Raw genomic sequence first — 12,660 nt, 5'->3', positions numbered from 1 at the left:
CACAGATAGCTCACAGCAGGATGTAGAGGAACAGAGGCAAGTAGAGGCAAGCATAGTAGGACTCAGAGATGGGACACAAGCATTCAGGCTTAGTATGAGCCTGAGTAGAAAAGCTGAAGTCTATAATAGAGAAATGGCTGTCCTCACTATTGGAGCAACAAGAATGATGAACTATGCAAAGAAAGATAGAGAAGTAAAACACATACACTTCTTTGCAGACAACTCATCAGCCATCAATGCTATATTTGACTCTTTACTCAAAACTGAACAAGCATTCTCAATACTGTTCCACTGATACATATGCCAATTTCTTGGCACCAATCCTATGCATACAGTCAAAATCTCATAGTGCCCAGTGACATGCCCTCTCTATGTTCAGGCATGTAAAATTATGAAAATTGAGAATACATGGACTATATTCCAGTCCACTAAGCATGTAACTGAAAACAGGTCTAGAGCACAAAGAAACATAGCTATTATGATGCTGAACTGAAGTAACAATGAGCAGAGTACATGGCCTAGTGATAGACTAATACCAGAGAGGTTAGACTGTGCATGAGGTCCCAGCACTTGGCCCTAAATGTGCCAATACCATTACAAGAAAACATGCTAAAAATAAAAAGAATATGATTGAAATATGATTGGCAATTCTTATCACATTGATCAAGGGTGCACATCCATTGATGTACTGATGGAACATGCCTTAGAACAGAGAACTGAGACCCAAAGAAAGATATCTAAACAACTGGGTGTTGAACAGAGAAATAGAATGATGACAACAAAGTAATAAATAGATAAATACTATCAAAGAGTGAATAGCATGCATAATGCTCAGAGACTTGTGCACATAATTATGGTGTCTTTGCACACCTAACACTGTGAGAGACTCTGTATTATACTGAGGTATGATACATACCCATTGGGTGGATTAATTGATGCACACTAGACCAGAAATGGTGCATATTGTGAGTCAGATAGAATGTCTGGACACTGGAAAAGAGAACATAGTCATTGTGACTGACTTCAGACATGAGAGATAATCCTGGGGGCCTGGAACAGTTCTCCAGTGTCAGAATGCTTCACCAGAGAAATAAAAAAGTGAGCAGACCTGGCTAGACCAGCTAGTCAATGTCAGATCATGAGGAAACAGCAGAAACAGTCCCAACTCAGATCAGAATAAGCATGTCAACTGCAATATGCATGTAAATAATATCTGCAGAATCCAGAACAGAGTCCTACACATTGAAGATACTATAGTAGAGTTGTATTAGTAAGTACCACAGTAGAGTATTTAAATGCCACATTGTATGAGTAGAATACAAGTTTCTGACCCTCTCACAGTTGCAGTGTATTGGGCACAGAAAGCCTTGTACTCTAGCTCTGGTTTTGTGTTTGTAACTTCAGGCAAGAGAATAGACTTCTTATTGATATTATTAAGGGAGATCTAAGAACTGTGTGAGGCATCAAAGCTTATGCAGGACTCTAGTTCAATTGAATAAGGGGTTTTGGATTGTGCTCTAGCCTGAGAATAAGAGAGCAGTGTCTGAAAGACACTATCTTGAGTTTTTGAGGTATTTGTGATATGCAGCACTACAGATGGCAGAGGTTCAAACCCTTTAAGTCTGTTGGATAGTGTTTTATTGTGTTTTGTGTCTCTAGATTGCATAGGTTTGAATTCTGTGGGTCTACAATTGGTTTGGAAACTTGTGTACAGAGATCTAAGCTTTTTGGCATTTGTGGACACATTTGTGATTGGTTTCTGCTTAGAGTGCTAAGCTTTGGGTCATGTATTGTGTGTGTTAGAGATTTTGATTTGATCTGAGCTATGCTTGGAACCTTTGTGAGAGTTGTGGGATTGTTTTGATGTATTGTATTGAGCTACAGTATCTTTGCCTCAAGACCTGGCAACATTCATTTCCATCTCTTGTTTTCATAAAATGAAAAGCTTTGAGACTTAGAGAGACCTAGAACTGTTGTACATGCATTATTGCTATTTGCATACAGTGGATTCATTGGAGAAGACAATTATATTTGCTGTTACTACCTTTATTGCATTATAATCTCCCCACAAACTAAGAGTATTGTATATGTGTTGGTGTGAGTGTGATCAGTGGATAGCACTTTGCTGTATCTGTTTTCACCTTGTGTGCATATAAGACCTCTTTATCACTCATGTTGGTTTTATGTGGTTAAGAAAGATGGAAAGAGTCTGAGGCTAGTCCATATCCTGGAGCTCTTGACTGCAGTCACTATCAAGCACTCAGGAGTGCCTCCAGTGACAGATGAGCTAGCAGAGCACTTTGCAGAATGTTTCTGTAGAGGCATATTGGATCTCTATGTAGAATATGATTAGATAATCTTAGATAAGAGATCTAGAGATCTTACCACATTCCAAACACCATTTGACATGCTAAGACTTGTGATATAGCCCATAGGATGGACAAACTCTAGACCAATATTTCATGATGATGTGACATATATTTTGAAAGATAAAGTACCACACATCACTATACCTTATGTAGATGATGTTCCAGTATGATTACTGAAAACATGCTATGAAATAAAGGGTGGAGGATATGAAACCATTAAGGAAAACTGAGAGATTCACAGATTTGTATGGGAGCACTTTCAGAACATGAACCATATTGTACAGGGTATGAAATATGCTGAGAAAACATTCTCTGGTCATAAAGCTGTCCTTTGCATGTCAGAAATCATGGTTGTGAGATACTACTGCATCTATGAAGGCAGAAAATCTGAAACAGACAGAGTAGGAGTAATAATGTGATGAGAACCATGTGAAGACTTGAGAGATGTGTGCTCCTTTCTGAGAACAATGAGCATATACAGGATGTTTACTAAAGATTATGCCAAGAAAGCAGATGCCTTAACAAAGTTAACATGCTTAAAAGTACCATTCAAATTTGGAGAAGAGCAGAGAGAATCTATGCAGATATTAAAGGATTTATTATGCTCTAGGCCATCTTTAATGCCAATTGATTATGAATTGAAGACAGATGTGATATTGGGGATAGACATATCATACCATGCAGCTGGATTTCATATCTGTCAAGTAGATCCAGATAACCCAAAGTGAAGGAGATATGTGTGCTTTGGCTCTATTGTTTTAAATGAGCAAGAAGCATACTTTTCACAGCCAAAATGAGAGCTCTATGGACTATTCAGAGTCCTGGATGATTGTCAACATTGGCTCTTTGGAGTGAGAAAATTGGTGGTAGAAATAAATGCAAAATACATCACAGAGATGCTTGAAAACTCTGATGAGATTCCTAATGCTGCAATAAACAGATGGATAGAATTTATTCTGATGTTTCACTTCATATTGGTACATATTCCAGGTGAGATACATGCACCAGATGGATTATCTAGGTGCAGTTTCCAGCCAGGGGATGAGGAGTACTCAAACCCAGAAGATGAATATAGTCCACCAGATGAGGAACTATGGAAATTCATCAATGAGACTGAAGATAAGATAGCAGATATTTCAGAATTTAAAGAAAGAATTAACATCTGGCATAGCTTTGTAACCATTGCCAGAGTAGTACATGACTTTCTTGAAGACAAGTTAATACAGGAAGTCTTAAAGTGCAGTGAAATGTGTGCAGTACTGTATAATGTGGGACTACTGCTCTCTGATGCTGCAGATTATAGTGACATAGCAAGTTATGATAAATTATGAAGGAGTGGGTATGTGAAGATGCTAGAGAAGCAATTACTACATGTTAAGCCTATGTGACATGTGACTTAAACATATAATAAACAGATACTGTATTGAGTTTGTACAGTCATGCCTAAGTTCACTATAAGTGCTTGTGTGGTGTTGTGTCTCAAGGCCAATGCTAATCAGCTCAAAGTAGAATGGTGAAGATAAACTTTAGCTTGAAGCTGAGAATATACAGCAAGAGCTATGCTACTTATATACTGCTTATCAGTGCATTAAATATATATCTACTAGTTGTGCATTTCTAAGTGATAGTGCTTATTGTCCTTCAGCATTGCAACTACCTACAAAAGAGTATTATTCATTGTTAAGAGACTCATTGCTGTTGGAGGACAATGGCTGACTCTTCTATTATAGTGACTAAGCATGCCTATAGTCCTAAGTGCTGGTGCTAAGTGCTCTGACTAAGCAAGAATAGGAGTTAATTAAGAAAAAAAAAGGAAAAATCATAACACCACAGGTAATTGAGTGGCATGAGAACCTACCATATGAATACCTGGATTTAAGAATAATCAATACTGGAACTTCATAAGATATGCAAAGAACTTTATGGTGGATAAAGAGAAGCTATATAGATGAGATATAGAGTCTGAATACAAGCTGGTTATCTACTCAGAGAAGAGAATGTATATAATGAAAGCTGTGCATGATCAACTTGGACACCAAAGGATATATGTGATGAAAATGATGATTAAAGAGAGATTTTGGTGGCCAGAGATGGAGTGTGATATCTCATGGTTTGTTAGCACTTGCAACATGTGCTAGAAGCATCAGAAGACCATTATCAAGACCTCTCCAATGGTGACCTTTACACCATCAATCTTCCAGATATTACATGCAGACACAATGCACATGCCAGAGGCATCAAAGTATCAGAAGTATATTGTGCATGGGTGTTGTGTGCTAACTAGCTGGATGGAGGGATAAACTTTAGCAAGTGAAACTGCACAAGTAATCACAGAATGGTTATTTGAAGATATCATATGCTGATGGGGCTGTATTTTCTTAATAATAACAGATAATAGTAAGCTATTTAAAGCTATAATAGCTTATTTGGAATAGAAATATAGTATAAAGGGGATAAGGATATCTCCATACAACTCTCAGGCCAATGGAAGGATAGAATGACTACACTGGAATGTGCAACAGAGCTTATTTAAAGCATGTGGAGGAAATGAGAAAAAGTAGCATTATTACTTCATGCTACTGATGTGGGCTGACAGAATCACTGTAATAAAATGGATGGGATGCTCTCCCTTCTTTGCAGTTACTGGCATGCATCCAATATTACCACTTGATGTACTAGAAGCAACATAGTTAGTTGAGTATCCAGGGAGAATTCTAGAGGATTGGGAGCTCCATGAGTTGTGTGCAATAGCACTAGAGAAACATGCAGATAAGATAGCAGAGATGCACAATAATATGGATGAGAAAAAGAAACAGGATACATTGAAATATGTGACAATGCATGTGAATAAAATCAAGTCCAATAACTTCAAATAAGGGGACTTAGTTTTAATGTGCCATACACAGATTCAGAGTGCACTAAATACAAAGATGAAACAGAGATACTTAGGTCCCTTAGTGGTACTGAACTATTCAAGCACAGGAAACTACATTCTAGCAGAGCTAGATGGCACATTAATTGGTTCAAAGATTATGGCATTCTATGTGATCATATACCTCATGTGCAATTCAATATAAATTGATGACAAGGTCATGCACTAGCTGCATGAACATTTAAAGAAATTATGAAAGATATTAGAGGCACCAGAACCTAAAGAGAGATGACTGTCAAATTTTACAGAAGAGTTTAAAGAATCACCTAATCCAAAGATTTTGGATGCAGTTAACTTAGATGAGGATTAGAATGCAATGCAGAAATGCCTTCCATGGGCATATAATTGCTAAGTAATGACAGAATGTTCAGCACTAGCTACTGTACTTGTGATGTAAGAAGATTCAAAGACATAGTCTACAGGTACATATATCTAAAGCCATGGGCAACCTGCAAACTCAAATCTTCAAAGAACAGAAGAGTGAACTCGCAAATAGATAGCAAGAGCTCTGCCTTGGAGTCAGAGAAAGAAAAGGAGAATAAGAGATCATGATAAACTGATAAGAGATGATCAGATGATGGATGAATACTATAGATGTCAAGTACCACTGGCCTGAGATTAGGCAGATGAAGGCTTGACATTAGATGAAGTAAAAGGAGCAGGAGGAGCTTCAGTCTCCACAGGAGTGGGATCTCCAGAGTCTGATGGCACTGGAACTAAGAGATGAAGGGTAGATTGGATGCACTCAAGTTCATCAAGGAGAAACATGTGTTGTTTCTCAGCAGCATATAGAGTGTGCTGGAGCATAAGGACATCACCCATGAGGACACTCTTGAGCTTGGCCAGATGCTCAGATCTCTCTACCACAAAACAAGCTATAGTTGATTCTTTATAACTCTCATGCAAAGCATCAACACTAGGAGCAGCTCTCTCTTCATCAGCAACTGAGAACATGAAGAGTGCAACTAAGAAATGATATAGTGACCAAGGAAAAAGAGATACATACAGACACTAACAAGTCCCATAGCTGAGGCAGAGTGCTACTCTCCAACCCCACAAGAACCATGATGAAAATACTTCTGGGCTGATGAAAGTGGAAACAATGGTTTAGCATACTTGCAAGCATGAGCACCATCTTTGCTGATAAACCTTTCAGAAGTTGCCTGAGCCACTTCACTGGTTAGAAACACAAGTGACAGGCAAGAAAAGAAGACAACATATCTGACCCTTATTAGAGTAAACAGCAAAAGAATGACTATTGGCATCACAATGCACATAGGAAGATGGCTCCTCTTAGAATTACAATCTCTTAGTGAGGGGGACATCAATAATGTGCAAAGGCTCTGACCTTATACAGTTTCTTATGCTTGTCCTCAGTAACCACATTGCTAGATCTAGCATTGGAAAACTTCAGAGATCTTCCAGCTCTGAAAGCCTTCTCATCAATGATCATCTTGAGGAGATTGGAGGTCAGATAGTCAAGCAGAGATCATGAAGACTAGGCATACTTTAATAGACTCAGTATCAGAATCAGAAGAGACTTCTACTTTGTCTGGATCATCTTCATCTTCATCAGACTTGGCATCAATAGTTGCATAAGAATGATAAATAGCACAGCCTTTGCCCTTATTGCATGCAATGACTCTGGCCTAGTAGGATAAAATCAGTCAGAGGAACTATTAAACAGAGAAAAGGATTGCAGACTGACTTAGAGTCACAATGAGGGCCAGTTGGAATAGAAGGAGCATCTGCCCCTCCATCTGCAATCTGACCTCACTCACTTTGAACCCATCCAATGATGGTCTTGAGCACCTTATGGATAGGCTGCTTGGAGGCATTGGTATGAAATTCCTTTTCAATGGCAGTGTGAGTATGAAAAACCAACTCCTTGAGGTTCTTATTCTTGGTGAGCTCACATTTATAATGCTTGAGATGGGACTATCATATGGGAAGTCAGTAAAACAGTGGGGAATAATGCACAAACACATGATATACTCCTAGAGTTGATCAAAATGATCATTTGCAGTAGTAGTGGGATCCTTGCAGAGGAACATGATGACTGTCTTCACAACAATGAAAGTAGGGATCATTTTGACAGAGAGCTGAGAAGAAATGGACAAATAACAATGAAGACAAGTTGAGAGGTGGTGGGTTGAGTCAAAACAATGCAGAAAACTCTCAACCTTTATACCTGCATGATAATAATATTTGATTAGGCAAATAATAACAGAGAAAGAGATTTTGTGAAAAAGAACAGAAATTAAGGGTGTCAAAGTCAGAGAACTAACAGTTGACATGTATGAAACTTAGAAAGGTGATTCTGCCTTATAAAATAAGTGAATTTTGATTTGATTTAGAACTGAGAACAGTTAGATGCTCTTAGTGTGAAGGATATAGTGGTATACCTGAGGTATCACCACAACTATCTTGACCACAAAGATACAGTAAATTTTGTGATTACACAATCTCTGCTAGGCATAGAAACAGAAGAAATAAAAAAGAAATAACAGAATAATAACAGAAAATCAAATTATTAATAGCAGTGACAGGTTCAGACAGTTAAAGAGAAGTCAATACACAATGATACCAAACTTTCTCCAAGGAAATAAGAAGAACAGGTCAGAAGAGAGAAATTGAACAGCTTATGAAATGACAGAAAAGAAGAAATAATGAATAAAGAATACTAGTGTATGAGACTCAGGCACAAGTCTAACATGACAATCAGGGCCCTCCAGGGTCACATGGATTGAGTTGAAATGTGAAACTTAGTCTCAGCTGAAATCAAAAAGAACACAACAAGAAGAGAGGTATATTAGTATACTAGAGCTCTATAGGCTCACAAGAAAAGAGTGCACAATATGACAATAAGCTATGAACAGAGCACTACTACTGGCTGCATCTCAAGACCCTGAGTGCTGCTATAAATAAAGAAGAGTATCTACAAGAAAACACTGCATGAGAAAAGGAAACAGAGAGAAATATAAGCATACAAGAAGTGTTAAGAAAGATACTGGCCTTTACTCAGTGTCAGAACTAAACACCACAGCATTCCCATCAATAGACATATCCTTAGAACTAGAATGTACCAAGAAAGATTTGAGGAGATCAGAGACTGGCATATAAGCTTTGATGATCTCAGTACCATGCTCATGAGAAGCAATAGCATCAAGACCATCAGTAAGCTCACCCACAATCTACTGCTGGTCCTCATACAAGAACTGAAAGGACTCTGTGAGCAGCTTGCTCTTGACCTGGATATGCTTGATACAATCAATGCCACAATGAATAGCTAAGAGCAAGATAATTGGGTAGAGCAAAAATAAACAGAGATCTGAATAGGTATACCATCATCATCACTGAGAGTGAGAGGATTCAATAAGGTAGCAGCATGATAGAGCTGATTGGCATTCCAGCATGCAGAGCAGTGGCCATGATAAGTGGACCTACAGCATGTATAGATCTCCTCACCAACTCCACTCTCAAAAATGCATTCCTCAGGGAAACCAGCCAAAGTGCAGTTAAAGCATGGCCAGAAAAGCTAATGAGCAAGAAAATAAGAATGAGAATAAGAAACAGAAAAGACAAACATACCAGAGGAGGATAAATGAAATAAGAATCTTTATCAGAATGGCAATGGTAAACATATTTTTGGCCACTGTGCAATCATGCAGATGGTCTGTGAATAAAATACAATCAGAATATGGATGAAAAACAGAGAGAAAGGACTCACTTAGTCAAAGACTCAGGAGTGACAGAAAGCATAGAAAGCTTCATAGATTCTAAGGCCTGATGGAAAGGAGGTTTGTCAAATTGGAGATCAATGTCTGGGTGAAAGGTGCATGTATAAATGGTGTGGTCAACAGCTGCCCTTACAGTCATATTGGCAGGAGGCTTAGAAACCACAGGAGTAGACTTCTGCATGTGCTGAGGGCAAGGAGGCTTCCCAGAGGCCACTGGAACTGTCATCTCTTTGCACCAGAAAGAAGACACACATGTAAGAGGAGGAGAAGCAGGTTTGGGAGGTGCTGGAAAGGCAAGATAAATGATACTAGGAAGGGGCTCATCAGTCAGAAGATGATACACATGAGAAGAAGGAGATAACTGACTGCCTAGAGCTGAAGGAACAGTCTCCATAGAAGCACCCTCAGGCCTCTCACTCACAGGATCAGAGGTACCAATGAGTATGGAGAAGAGCCAGCAGGCCTATCACTCTCCCTTGCAGAAGGAGTAATGGTATCATGATCAATAGATGGAGCTGGAAGACAATATCAGCCAGAGAATGAGAAGAACCATAGAGAAAGAGCAGAAGAATGCACCACATGAGACAGGAAATTCAAGAGAGCTAGGAATTGGCTTCCACTGGAAGGTGGTCTGAGAAAGTGGAGTATGAGGTACTGAAGGCTGCATGTGGAACTAAGATGAGCTAGCTGCACTAAATAAAATAGAAAATGAGCAGAATACAGCTGAAGGAGAGATAAACAACATACAGGATAAGCTTAGCCCTCTTAGAGGTGGGATCAGATACAGTCTAGGAGAAGAGGAAAGAGAATGAGCACAGGCAAAGAGGAATAAGAAAGATTGACTTACAGGAACCAGATCTCTGTCTCCTACTGATGTTTGTGAGCCACTGTGGCTCTGCAAATGTGAAGACAATGAGAAGATGAAAAGTCAGATATGAAAAGGATAACCTATTAAGTCAGAAACAATGGCTGAAAGAACCATAGAGATGGTATTTTTAGCAACAGAGGTGAAACCTGAAAAAGAAAATGAGCTACAGCAAGAAGAAGAGAGATAGAGCACAATGAGCACAACTTACTAGATTCTCTTGAAACCTGGAGATCCTGATAGGTGTTGGCTAGAGAGACTCTAGAAGTAGAGCAATAGTATGAGCTAACAGAGACACAGAAGAGAAACAAGGATCAGAACTCACCTAGATGAACTAGCCTCTAGTTCCATAGCCTTGGAGACTAAGGCAGTAGAGCCAATGACAACCAGAGCAGTGGGGGCAGAAATAGCATGTGAAGGGAGCAGGAGCCAGTGGAGAATGGAGGATGGATTCTCATTTTTACAATTCAGCTCCCCAGGCAGAAGAAAGGAAGTATCATAATCCCACTAGCAGAATGGAAATATAAGCAAGAGAATCAGGCTGAGGAATAAGGAAGCATACCAAGAAATCTTTATGCTCCACCTCTGCAACCACCCAGGTTTTCCACTCCTTGCATTAGAGATGGGTAGGGATACATTGAATGAGCTTGGCAAGCTCCAGACAAAAGGACACTTCATAGTGGGAGTCATGCAGGTTGAAATGTGTGAGACTGGCATCATAAGCTGCCTACAGACACAAAGCATACACAAATAGTAAGCTAACAAGCAGAAAATAAGCATGTACCAAGTAGGAGCTGGTCTGGTTAACAGCAACAATGAGGTCCTGGGGTCCTATAATATGTGCTACAGAAGAATCAAAGTATGTGGTTATGAAGGCATGGGCACCAATGAGATTGGCCACAAGAGTGTCCATAGGGATAGTGAGTAAAGGCACAAAAGTTGTCATAGCAAGAGAAGCTAGAGAAACAGCATGGGAGATGTTGGGAGAGTGAATTGGGAGGAAAGAAAGCAAGAAATAGTGTGAGATCAGCACCCATGCCTGATAAGTCATCAGATATGAGAATTTTTATATAAATATGACCTGTACATGCCCAAATCAGGCTAGCACACCATCTGGAAGCAGCAAGCAAGTGAGTATGCATGTGGGCAACTTAGTTTGATGTCACAGTGTTGAGAAAGCTCAGGATACAGTCCTGTGTGGATCAGAGAATGTCCTGTTGTTGATAGGTTGTGTCATTGACAGAACACAGTGAATTAGCACTATAATATTAAGATACAGACATGGATACCTACTGAAGATACCATGGAAGGTCCAGATATGAGTGAGGGGGATATAACACACCCTCTCCTCATTCAGGCATGTAAATTTGCGAAATTTGAGACTATATGGACTATCTATCAGTCTACTATGCATGTAACAGATAATAGGACTAGAGCACAAAGAAACATCACTATTATGATGCTAAACTGAAGTAATAATGAGCAAAGTGCATGGCCTAGTGATAGACTAATATCAGGGGGTTTAGACTGCATGTGAGGTTCCAGTGCTTAGCCTTAAACATACTAATATCATTACAACAAGATATGCTAAAAATAAAAAGAATATGATTGAAATATGATTGACAATTCTGATCATATTGATCAAGAATGCACACCCATTGATGTACTGATGGGACATGCTTTAGAACAGAGAACTGAGATCCAAAGAAAGGTATCTGAATAACTGGATGTTGAACAGAGAAATAGAATTGTTATGATTTTTACTATTTTTCTTCTTTTCTTTATGGATTGACCCCTATTCATGCTTAGTCAGGGCGCTTAACACAGGTGCTTGAGACCATGAGACTGGCTTGATAATCACAACAAGTCCAGTCAGTCATTGTCTTTCAACACAACATGATTTTCTGACAATACATGATAACACTATTGAAGGACATTATAACACTCAAGGACAATAAGCACAATAGCATACAAGAACATAATAAGTAGTAGTATTTATAGCAGACACAACCTGTAGTATATGAGAAGGCTCACTCTTGCTGGTAATCCCCAGCTTCAAGCTAAAGTTTATCTTCACACTATTCCACTCTTGAGCCAATCATAAGGCCTTGAAGCACTCTGATCAATATTCACATCAGTGGACTCTGACATTCTCACTTTAAGTGCAAAGTGGCATCAGTTTATCACATGTATATAGTCATATGCAACTTGAGTCTAACAATTAGCTCAAAGCTGCTTCTTCCCTTTCCTTATGCATAATCAGTGTAAAGGAAATCAAATGCCCTCTATCAACATCAATGCATCAGACTCTAACTTTGACCATGAGTTCTTCAAACTCCTCACTTCTATCATCAGAACACTCTTAGTCTTATTGGTGATCATCCAGCTGTGCTGGAGATGCCAATCAGTTACTGTCTGGGCTATTAGACACTATCAAGAATTCCAGAATATCTGCCACATCTTATGCAATGTAACCCCTGATTTACCTCTCTATGACATCCCTGAATCCCAATGAACATCCCACCAGCCTATGACAAGCCCCCTACCTGAGGCTGGGCCTAGCAGCTTGCATCAAGAGGATGTTCAAGAAGAAAGACCCACTTACTCCCCTTGATTTCACACTAGCAGCAGAAACTGAAATGATCACCTCACAGGATTCCAAAACCTATGAGTCTCACTCTCTGTCTCAAATCACAAGGACAAGAATCTCCCCTCAGATTTCTTTGACCAGTCTCCATCCTCTGATCATTCCAC

General features: G+C 39.2%; 2 protein-coding genes across 2 annotated transcripts; both read right to left on the bottom strand.

Annotated features, from left to right (window-relative positions):
• Positions 1-5,919: 5,919 nt before the first annotated feature.
• On the bottom strand, positions 5,920-7,139 carry BT62DRAFT_920669 (uncharacterized protein; the record flags this gene model as incomplete). The annotated part of the gene is made up of 5 exons (XM_043184235.1): positions 5,920-6,245; positions 6,304-6,385; positions 6,650-6,754; positions 6,810-6,950; positions 7,083-7,139. The coding sequence occupies 5 exons, from the start codon at positions 7,137-7,139 to the stop codon at positions 5,920-5,922; spliced, it is 711 nt and encodes a 236-aa protein (XP_043038957.1).
• Positions 7,140-8,964: 1,825 nt separating this feature from the next.
• BT62DRAFT_920668 (uncharacterized protein) lies at positions 8,965-10,852 on the bottom strand (the record flags this gene model as incomplete). The annotated part of the gene is made up of 10 exons (XM_043184234.1): positions 8,965-8,977; positions 9,032-9,349; positions 9,463-9,516; positions 9,789-9,829; positions 9,889-9,936; positions 10,021-10,055; positions 10,118-10,167; positions 10,232-10,413; positions 10,469-10,516; positions 10,691-10,852. 10 exons carry the CDS (start codon positions 10,850-10,852, stop codon positions 8,965-8,967), a joined length of 951 nt encoding a protein of 316 aa, XP_043038956.1.
• Between the last annotated feature and the right edge of the window lie 1,808 nt (positions 10,853-12,660).

The sequence above is a fragment of the Guyanagaster necrorhizus genome (genome assembly GCF_019112545.1).
Source record: "Guyanagaster necrorhizus MCA 3950 unplaced genomic scaffold BT62scaffold_15, whole genome shotgun sequence".
In the NCBI taxonomy this organism is placed as follows: domain Eukaryota; kingdom Fungi; phylum Basidiomycota; class Agaricomycetes; order Agaricales; family Physalacriaceae; genus Guyanagaster; species Guyanagaster necrorhizus.
Note: the sequence above shows the minus strand (reverse complement) of the source record. Positions and strands in the feature narration are given on the sequence as shown.